The sequence below is a fragment of the Vespa velutina genome, chromosome 8 (assembly GCF_912470025.1).
Source record: "Vespa velutina chromosome 8, iVesVel2.1, whole genome shotgun sequence".
Lineage (NCBI taxonomy): Eukaryota > Metazoa > Arthropoda > Insecta > Hymenoptera > Vespidae > Vespa > Vespa velutina.
Window position 1 is genome coordinate 696,316 of NC_062195.1, and position 11,185 is coordinate 707,500.

General features: G+C 31.0%; 1 protein-coding gene and 1 long non-coding RNA gene across 5 annotated transcripts; one reads left to right on the top strand and one right to left on the bottom strand.

Moving 5' to 3' along the window:
- Positions 1-1,280: 1,280 nt before the first annotated feature.
- LOC124951353 lies at positions 1,281-4,782 on the bottom strand. The gene is made up of 2 exons (XR_007101588.1): positions 3,891-4,782; positions 1,281-3,405 (listed from the first exon to the last, which is right to left on the bottom strand). It is a non-coding gene; the product is annotated as an uncharacterized LOC124951353 (long non-coding RNA).
- Positions 4,338-10,545, top strand: LOC124951349 (mitochondrial fission 1 protein-like). 4 transcript variants are annotated; one of them, XM_047499622.1, is made up of 6 exons: positions 4,338-4,474; positions 6,780-6,888; positions 7,059-7,300; positions 7,706-7,852; positions 7,929-8,011; positions 9,183-9,314. In XM_047499622.1, the coding sequence occupies exons 1-6, from the start codon at positions 4,374-4,376 to the stop codon at positions 9,203-9,205; spliced, it is 705 nt and encodes a 234-aa protein (XP_047355578.1). In that variant the 5' UTR covers positions 4,338-4,373; the 3' UTR covers positions 9,206-9,314. The 4 variants fall into 4 exon arrangements, with proteins under 4 accessions (XP_047355578.1, XP_047355581.1, XP_047355579.1 ...); XM_047499625.1 differs by having other exon boundaries at positions 4,356-4,474; positions 6,722-6,888; XM_047499623.1 differs by lacking the exon at positions 4,338-4,474 and adding an exon at positions 4,792-6,642 and having other exon boundaries at positions 6,722-6,888.
- Positions 10,546-11,185: the final 640 nt, after the last annotated feature.

The following is an 11,185-nucleotide window of genomic DNA, read 5'->3' on the forward strand; positions in this document are numbered from 1 at the left end:
CGACAAAAAAAAAAAAAAGAAAAAAAAGAAAAAAGAAAAAAAGAAAAGAAAGAAGAAAAAAGATAAAAAAAGGAACATTTAAAGTCGCCTGAATTGCATCTGGATTGTGTTACGTGGAAACGAAGATAGCCATCGTCGGTAATATCCAAATTTCATGAACTTTATCTACCGAAGTATCACGTATCGCCAATTGAAGAAACGAAATGGTCATAAGTTACAATAATGAAGTGGCCAATGAACCTACTACGACGGCATGACTTTCCGAAATTTTTTGACCTTCTTTTCCTCCTTCTTTTTCTTTTTTTTTCTTTTCTTTTTATTTCTCCTTCTTCTTTTCCATCTTCTTCTTATATGTATCCACCTACAGTTAAATACAGTACTCCGTCTTCACATTTTACGCGTCGTATCTTTTCAGCATCTCCGTATGACTAATTAAAAAGCCGCCATAGTGTTTCGTTACACGCCAGGAACGGGTCGTTAAACCGTAAAACGAACACGTTTGTACCTTTTCGAATTCTTTTCCTTTGTTTTTCGACGTAAACAACGGACACAAAACTTTGAAGATGCAAAATTATTCAAATAGAACATTGCGATACCCATTGAAAAGTATATAACGTAAAAATGTGGCGACGAAGTAAAAAAAAAAAAAAAAAAAAAAAAAAAAAAGAAAAAAGAAAAAAAAGGGAAAAGAAGAAAGAAAAAAAAGAAAGAGAAGAAACAAAACGAACATTTAACTTTCCGTCAAAATAATTTCTTTTAATGGATTTCGATAATATTAACACGTTGGATTTATTAATAATCGATATCAGATACCCGTTGAACACGCGAAAACGTTTGGTTCTCTCTTATATCCACCGACGTCGAGATATTATAGTCAATTACATTACATTCTTTTTTTTCTTTTTTTTTTTTTTTGTTTCCTCAATGACTCGAAATAAAAAGTTTGTCTGAAAAGGGAAGAAGGAAAAAAAAAAAAGAGAAGAGAAAAGAAGAAAGAATTCCCAACGATTCCCCTCGACGACGATGACAAAGTGGCAAAGGAGGAACGTTATTCGTGAGACGAAACGACCTCATAAACCGAGGATTCGAGCGTTAGACCGAAATCGAAAGCAAGACACGACTCGATCTCAAGGTGGAAGTCGAGAGATCCTCTCAGGAAATTACAAAATCCGGGTCGAACGAGGGAACGATAAAAGAAAGAAAGAGAAGGAAAATAGGAAAGAAGAAAGAAAGAAAGAAAGAAAGAAAGAAATGAAAATATTCAATCCAAAGTAGTAATAGGGCCACCCCTTTTTTCTTTTTTTTTTCGGCGAAACGAGTCGCGTATGTATCATGAACCGTATCCATGTCGCGAATTTCAATAAGCAACACCCAGCATCGTCCGATATTAATCTTCGTACCGAATGTACGCAACCTTTCTCGCGAAGTTCCACGGCCATATACCGACATTTACATCGTGTCATTCCTGTGACGCGCTATAAAATGTGCAGGATTATTCTCTCTTCGCGATGACGATCCCGTTGGTCTCGATGAGAAATCACGCGAAAAGCTTTACCATTTACATCGAATCGATACACCACGGAACGTAAGACCGAGGGGGCTGCTTGTGTCGTCGCAATGAATTCAATGATTGTGTCCTTCTGACGGAATGAAAAAAAAAAGAAAAAAAAGAAAGAAAAAAAAAAGAAAAATCGTCATCTCTTCCTCGTCGATTCGAACTAACAAAAAAAAAAAAAAAAAAAAAGAAGAAAAAAAAGAAAGAATAAAGAAGAAGAAAAGGTGAAAATTATTGATCCGCGCGCGCGCGTAAGATAAATTTTCAAGAAACAATTTTCTTGTCAAGACTGTACGGCGCGGCTCAACTATGGGCAAATCATGCGACTCGATCGCGTCAGCTGACGATGAAAAGATGAGATCGTCACGTTGGTGGCGCATGTAGAAAACCGCGAATATACATATATGTATGCATTTATACATAATTATATATATATATATCTATATATCATTTTGTATTCGTGCATCTTCTTGTACGTTTCTAAAAAAGTCACGTATAGAAGATTTCGCATAATATAATCTATACGCCGAGATATACCATACCAGGGATCGATTATAATGCGGAAAAGCACGCGTGTGCATTTCCTAACGTCAAACGGATCGATTGAACATCGACTTTTGGATAGGTCGCGAATCGATGATAAACGATCATTTTATAAATAGAATTTGTATTGGCGATAATAAATATGAATGCATTCCAGTAAATTGAATGGATCTTCGTTTAAGAGGGAATTTAATCGAGAAGCATTTTGTTACTACATTGTTCTCCTTCTTTCTTTATATCATAGAAGTCTCGATAGGTGGTGTTAACTGGTCTCTCTCGATGAGCTAAGATCGTTGAAGTTTATATAATATTACCTGGGCGTTTACGTCTTTTTGCAATGATAAAAATCCGCTTAGTTAAGCAACGATATCGCTTTTGGTTGAGATATCCGTTCATTCATTATATACCTATATACATATATATATATATATAACGATACATGCTTAAGCATTCGATATAAGTCGTAAAGGATATCGTTACGAGAAATCGTAGACGATGAAAAGGATGTCTCGTCGAATGGGTATCTTCTTCGGAAGGAAAAAAACATGTTTGTTCTTTCCTGTTTCTTCATGGTTTTTCTTTTATCTTTTTTTCTTTTCTGTACTTTTTTTTCGTTCTCCAACAAAAGATGGAAAAAGAGAGAAGGACGAAATTCAAGCTAGTCTGATCCATCCAAAGATGTTGTATCTGCATAATATATATATGTATATATATATATAGTTATAGAAGTTATTCGAGCAAAGGATGGACGAGATCGATCGAGACGTCTCTGAACGAATGAAGAATAATAATATCTACGTAAGAAGATATCGATCCAGGCTCGTGTACGCCCCTGATCGCAGGCGTATTACCTGCAATACGAGTCTGGTAAAGAGACAGAGACAGAAACAGACAGACAGACAGAGAGAAAGAGAGAGAGAAAGAGAGAGAGAGAGAGAGAGAGAGAGAGAGAGAGAAAAAGAGAAAGAGAGAGGTATCGTCATACACATCGAGATATGACGCAGTGTGCCCCATAGAAGCGCGACTACATGCCATAGTGTCATAATACGCGTCCTTTGGAGCCGCTTTTCGAGTTGCGCAATCATATTTAATAACGACAGCCTGGCGATTACCAGCACGTCTCGACTTGGCTCTCTCAGCATCGCCGATCTTCTTCTTCTTCTTCTTCTTCTTTTTCTTCTTTCTTCTTCATTCTCATCTTCTTCTTCCTTTTTTTCTTCTTTGGATCATCTTCTTCTTGTTGCGAGCGAGAACACACTCCACTCCTTCTGGATCCTTAAAACGGCTGATACGCGTCTCGGACGATCCTGAAACGAGCGTATAACGTTTTGAATCACGTAAACGTTGGATTAATTTATAAGACGAGATATTATGCGAAAATACGATCCAGCAAAATGCCGTGGCGACAACGAGCTCGCTCGCTCGCTCGCTCGCCCATTCGCTCATCCTTCGAATCCATTCGGATTCGATGTTATCTCGACGGGAGGATAATGCCGTTAACTTTCCTTTCGTTTCGCTTCTTCACCGAAGTGAGAGTAAAAGAGAGGGAGGGAGAGAGAGAGAGAGAGAGAGAGAGAATTAGGTGCGAAGAAGGTTTCTGTACGATCGAGGTAAAATTTGTCATTTAATTTTTCATCAAATCTACCGACGAAAATAATAAGGAAATTATATTAAAAAAGAATCTATCCATTTATTCAAATTAATCTATCAGGAATTACAAAGAAAGCATATATCAGGAATGATGTTGCAATTAATATCGTCGATTAGAATCGTGTATATCTAAAATTCTTACGTAAGGTTCCGTAAGAAGGCGTAGTAAATATAATGTCCTTGTAATTAGTCGGCTACACTTTTATGATAGTCCAGCTTATTTTTCTTCTCCAGTCCATTCTAATACTATTAATTCTGTCATAAATTATACTTTGGACAAAGTTTCATGATTTTAAGTAAAACTTTCGTATATTTTGTTATCTCATTAACGAAGTAAATACATTCAGTTCTTTCTCTCTCTCTCTGTCTCTCTCTCTCTCTCTCTCTCTCTCTCTTTCAGATATATATTTCTTCCATACCAATCGTCGTAAAAATAAATTACGATAACTAGAACTTATCAACACTAGACAACGAGTTTATAACGTGACGCTGTGTTTATTTATTTATTTTGTTCCTTTTCATATAAGTCTTAATTGTTTAATAACTGATAATAAATTGTTATCTAGCTGATAAGTAATGCATTTATAAAGTAATTCTAATCGGCTCAGTTGTTCCTTTGACGTTCATGTTCGAATATTCCGACGAAAATCAGGAGGAAGGTATCGTTAACCTGATCGCACAACACAAAAAGAGAAGAAACTTTTTCTTTATTACGACAATACGAAGGTATGATAATTTATTAAGTTTTAACAGAGTTCAGAGGACCGTGATATTTATTAAAACTTGTAAAGCTCGTCAGAGAGTTACTTCGAAGCCCATTGATCATACTTAAAGCGTATCCTGCTTGAAAGAGCTTACAGTTATAGGAGGACCAAGAATTTATCTTTAGTGAGTAATTAAGTCGATATCCAACTTACACGAAACTTTCATGGTTAATTTATTATAATTAACTTTTAAATATAATTTCAATAATTATTATCTTTATTTCTTCATTTTTCTTTAATGTATTTATTACGTATTAAAAAGAAGTATAAATCGTGAAAGTATACGTCGTAAGAAAAAAAAAGAAAAAAAAAAAAAAAAAAAAAAAAAAAAGAAAAAAAAAAGAAGAAAGAGAAAAGAAAGAAAATAAAAGAATGATCCAATTGTTTCTATAAATTTATATTACAAATCGATATAAGAAATGGAAATGTAGTAGATATAATTGATGTCAGTGAACTTGACCCTATGACTTAAACGCATAGCTTCTTAACCGAAATAAAACGAGATCGATAGCTAGAGCAAATTACGATTACGTAGTACACGTCCGTTCATTCAATATCCTGAACTGTACGAGCAGCGATTAACGAAACGGTAATTAACGTTAATTACTTATTTAAAATATGCTTTGGATTTGCATTGAAAGTCAAGGCCGAATAGTAAGAGACTTAGAATAGAAGTACTCGAAAGTATGTAATTACGTTGGATTTATTCGTAAAAGACTTTCGTAATATGTTAACACTTCCGGTGATACTGATTTCATCATTGTGAGATAATTTTCTTAAAAAAGAAAAAAAAAAAAAAAAAAAAAAAAAAAAAAAAAAAAAAAAAAAAAAAAAAAAAGACGAACAGAAAGGAATAAGAAAAATAAATTAAATCACTTTTATCGAAATAATTGAGACGAAAAAACAAAATAGAAAGAAAAAATGCTAAAATCTTTACTCAGTCGGAGGCTGCGGTGTAAAGATGGGTCAACCTTTCGCCTTGCGATTATGTAAGATCTCGGACTGACTGACCTTTAGGTTCGTTCATGGCATGCGGCATTTACGTAATTTACCGATTACGATGTATTAGAGTCTCCTATGCCTAGAAAATAGTTCTTCTTCCCGCTCTAATATTTTTCAGGGCTCCTACACAAAACATACATAATCTTAAATGCGAATGTTAAGTATATCGTTGCTCGATTTCAAATATTTCTGATATTCATTCTCTTTTTTCTTTTTTCTTTTTTCTTTTTTCTTTCTGTATATATATATATATATATATGTCTGTTAAAGAAGTTTTTATGAAATTACATGAATCGACGAAAAAATGGATACGAGAGACGAATTTACTTTCTTTTTCTTTTTTTTTTTACTTTTTATGTCTACGAACGAGAGAAACGATTAGAACTCGGATAGGAAACGTTAGTTGTATCTTTGAAATTCTTTTTTCTACGCTTTTTCTGGCCTTCAAAGTGAATAGATTATATAAATATAGTTACGTCATTCATATTTCTCTATATAAAAAAAAAATTTGTCGTCATAATACTTGAATGATAGGTTTTAATTGAACATCTATTAAAAATATGAAGAAAATAAATTTAATTGTTCGAAATAATTTGATTGTCATGAAATTATTATGATTTCGTTCGATTAAATGCATTTAAACGAGATAACATTTTCTAGCGTGTAATTTTTGATAGGCGTGTAAAAGTGCGCGACGAACATAACCACGTATATAGGATGCATACATATATACCGTAAATATACGAAGAATGATTGGATAAATTCTATAGGTGCGGCCTAAGATTATCTATTTGATATTATACGTGCCGTTTAAAAGTACAGTTTCTTCGTTAAATCACATTTACATGTGATTAAAAGTGAAATCATTGAGATATTATTTTGGAACGTTTAATCAATGAGAACGATAGTACTATAAATTCTCGATATAATGAAAGTGTTCATTGATTTCACGGGTACTATTGACAATGAGTATGAATATAATGAAAAGCAGCGACATCTAGGCTGTGCGTTATCAGAAACTACATTATACTACCAACTAGTAATACGACGCACTGCTTTGACATATTCTATGCATACTAGAAACTACATGCGACTGCTTGTAGTACAATAGAACATATAGCCGCATGTGTAAGCTGTGAATTTAATGCGATTGGTTGGCTTTTGTTAAAACCAACCTATAAATTTCTACTTTACTCACGATCCGTAGGTGTCGATAACAATTCCCTTGGGAATTAATTAGTTCTATCGTTGTATCTGCGTAATAGAGATAATTCTAAGAGCAAAATGTTGGAACCGACTAAGCAAGCCTTAACAGCGGGCAGATTAATTTTGGCCAGTGGATCACCAAGAAGATATGAAATAATACAAAAATTGGTAGGTTCGATATTCGATCAGTGATCTTTGTTTTAACTTTATTATATATATATGTATATATATATATATATGTATATATACACATACATACATACATATATTTATATGAATGTGTTCTAATAATTAATGTAATTACTTTAAGTTCGTATAAACAATATTTCATATTTTAGGGGTTAAATTTTGAAGTAGTAATATCAAATTATGATGAAAATTTAGACAGATCCAAATATAAAAGTCATGGGGAATACATTCAAGATTTAGCAAAATTCAAAGTTCATGATGTATATGAACGTTTGAAAAATGATCCTGTTATACCATCTTTAATCATAGGTGCAGATACTTTTGTAACACTAGATGATACTATTTATGGAAAGCCAAAAGATGAATCAGATGCATTTCGTATGTTATCTCAGTAAGAAATATACATAGATCATTTTTCAAATTTTTATATATATATATATATATATATATATGTATATATACAGTAGTTCACAAAAGTATTCGAATGCTTATATTTGTCATCTTTATGAACTAAATATGGATATTGAAATAATTTGTGAGCCACTAATGATGACTATTTATAATAAATGTATTGTAACTATGGTTACATTGTTGAAGTATTTTCAAATTTTACTAATATGATCTTGAAACTTCTCTCTTAATATAGATACAAAATTATTTCAAATAAATTATTTTAATAATTCCTCATTAATAAAAGATTGCAAATGTAACCATTTGAATACTTTTGTAAGCCACTGTATATTGTCAAAATTAACAAGTCAGTTTATATAAATTGTCTTTACGTTACAATTTATAGCTTTGCGAATAAAGAGCATGTTGTTTATACCGGAGTGTGTTTGAAAACGCCAAAGAGAGAAGTAAAATTCTATACATCTACAAAGGTAAAATTTGGTGATTTATCGGTTGATCAAATAAAAGCGTATATAAAAACAGGAGAATGTCTGTGAGTATTTCTTGTTGATTATACATTATTTAAGTAATTAATTAACCGATTGATCTTTGTATAATTTATATCTTAGAGATAAAGCAGGAGGATATGGTGCGCAAGGTGCTGGTGGTTGTTTAATTGAGAGCATAAGTGGTGACTTTTATACTATAATGGGTATGCCATTATATTTTTTAACAAAACATCTCAATGAGATATTTGCTAATAATCAATAAAATATTGTTGATTATAATGAATATTTTTTTCAAAGATAAATGTAAATGCAATATATATAGGTAGAGACACTTATATGTAATATATATATGAATACGTATTACGTACAATTTTAAGTACATCAATTTATGTGTTAAAAATTGTATGTATATTAAATTAAATTAAATTAGATTAAATTAAATTAAAATTATTACTTCGACTTTTTAATTACGATTAAAATACTTTTCACAAGGAATATAAATTTCATTCTTCAATAGGTTTCACTTATATTTCTGATGAAACCTCTAACGTGATTGGTTTAGAATTTTAACATGGCCGATTTTAACCAATGGAAATAAGTGCACGTACGTCAGAGTAACGCGATTGCTCCATGAAACTTAGCATCGAAGAAATAACTATGCGCAGCCAATAGGAAAATTTTAGCTTTTATCTTTATTTGTTCGGCTTATCATTGCAATCTATTGCACTTTTTGGTACATTATGTCACTTGCTTAGTCAAAGAGATAAAAAATACAGTGCTCTTAAGTACGCGTTACGATTAAATATTTTTTGTTCGCTGTGTGATTCAACGCACACATTAAAAATGGAAGATGTCCTAGACGAAGTTGTTTCTTCGGAAGATTTGAAGGTATTTTAAAAATAAGCAACAGGCCATTATCAAGGAATACAATTGTCTTTTGTTGACTCCAATAATTTTCACATACGAATTTTGTACTTTCAAAACAAAAATATAGATCGTTATAAGTATCTGTCATTAAGGGGAATTTAGGTTAACTATATACAGTGCTGACTTATTCATTTCGTTTCATTTTTACTTTGCAGTTGCATCATTTTGTAAAACAACCGATTGACGTCTATAGATATCGGACGAAAGTTTTGCGATTATTTCTTTCTCATCTCGAAGTTATTATTATGGTCGAAAAAATGTTATTCTCAGACATTTTCTCGGTCAATACAAATATATTTTATTTGTTATCTTATAGAAATATTGTAGCATTTTGTTCAATGTTTATCTTACATGAAATGTCTCATATACGATTGTAATCGTCGAAATTATGGTTTTCTTTTCTTTCTTTCTTTCTTTTTTTTTTTTCTTTTTTTTCTTTTTTTCCAGAAATTCGAACGTGTATATCATGAACAATTACACGCATCGGATGTAACTCAAAAAGCACAATTTGAGTATGCATGGTGTCTTGTGAGAAGCAAATATCCAGCCGATATCAGAAAGGGTATAGTATTGTTAGAAGATCTGTACAACGATGATGGCGATAGCGGAAAACGGGATTGCTTATATTATTTAGCTATTGGTAATGCCAGAATAAGGGTATGTGATTTATTAATCTTATTATTATAATTTACATCAACTTTTATTTTACTCATTAATTAAAGTAATAAAAATTTATAGGAATATTCGAAAGCTTTGTCATATGTCAGAGCTTTTCTCCAGGTCGAACCTGCTAACGAACAAGTGCAACAGCTCGAGACGTTAATTAAGAAAAGGATGGAAAAAGGTTTTTTCTTCATAACTTACAATCATCTTAGAAAAATAAGGATTGCAACAGATTCTAGTTTAATGTTGTTGCAACATATTTTTAGTATTTTGCCACATTCATATTATGTAATATTACTTTTAATATTTTTCATATTTCTTTGGTTAGCAGGATCATATATTAATTTTCTTTGAAAATTTTGTTAACAATAGATATTTGTGAATCTATTTGGCACCAGGGTGGTATAGATAACATTTCTAAATTTTTAATTTGGCATATATAGAGACACGTAAAATTTTAACGAATTTTAAACAATTTGTATATATTGTACATAATTTAAGATATACCACGATGATAGTAAGGAGTAATATAAAATTCATGAATCGTATGGTAAAAAGAACATTCCTCAAAGAAAACTTGATTTTGTTTAGATTTTAATGCATTTGAAACTCATTTTTAGTATTTTTCAATATTCCATATACTTACCCATGATTGACCAATTTTCAATTGTAATATTTAAATGTCTATAGAGTATTATTATATGCCATGTATGTGTCTTTTGACAATGAATTTTATAACTCTTATACATAAACAGTTTGATAATAATTGTATATAAAATGTTGAATAATCGTAAAAAGGGAAGTATTTGAAAAAAAAAGAATTTAATTATCTTAATTTTATTAGCGTTAAATTTGTATTTTTTTTTTTTTTGCAGAAGGTCTTTACGGTATAGCTGTGGCGGGAGGTTTAATTATCGGTGTTGCGAGTGTTCTAGGACTCGGAATCGCAATGGCTAAAAAAAATTAATCCTATAATATTCGTGAATTGCGTGTGACATGAATAGTTCATTTACGGGAAGTGAAATCTTGCAAAGAAATAAGAATTATTGATCTTGGGACACCGAATAAGTATTTGAATATGTGCTTGACGTATGATAGATGTACATTCGTTCCCTAATAATTTTATATATATATATATATATATATATATGTATATATATGTATATATATATATATATATATATATATATATATATATATAAAGAAAGAAAAAAAAAAAAAAAAAAAAAAAAAAAAAAAACAAAATAAAATAAAAAAAAAAGTAAATGAAAGAAAAAAGCGAAATAAAAATTGCAGTATTGTGACAGTAAAAGGAAAAAAAAAAAAAAAAAAGAAAAAGAAGCTGCGGTGTCTTAGACTCTTTATCTCTATCAATTATTAGAAATTATGAGGTTAAATTACATATATATATATATATCCATATTAATATGTTATATATGCCTTGTGCACAACAAATAACAAAATTTTTTAACGCAAAGAACATTCCGAAAATTCGACGTCGTTAATTTTCACTTTAATTTATTCAACGTTATAAGCTTTTTTTATATTGTTTTATTAAGTTATACCCGAAACTCGCCTAACTCGTCGAAAATACGTGGTACGAATCTGATACGAAAGCCACAGTATGTCTAAGCATAGCTTTTGTACATAAGATTGAAAAATATTGTATTGAGCTATTTAATTGTATTGTTACACGAACCTTTAATAAATATAAATATTATTGTCTTCTACGTGCTTTGTGGTGATCGTCGAGTAAAGATAGAAAAGGATCGTAGGTGTAAAAAAAA

Coding starts and splice junctions, on each gene's coding strand:
- LOC124951349 (XM_047499622.1), top strand. CDS start 4,374: ATGTTCGAATATTCCGACGAAAATCAGGAGGAAGGTATCGTTAACCTG. Junction 7,853..7,928: donor ATAAAAACAGGAGAATGTCT/GTGAGTATTTCT, acceptor TTTATATCTTAG/AGATAAAGCAGGAGGATATG. Junction 8,012..9,182: donor TGACTTTTATACTATAATGG/GTATGCCATTAT, acceptor CTTTTTTTCCAG/AAATTCGAACGTGTATATCA.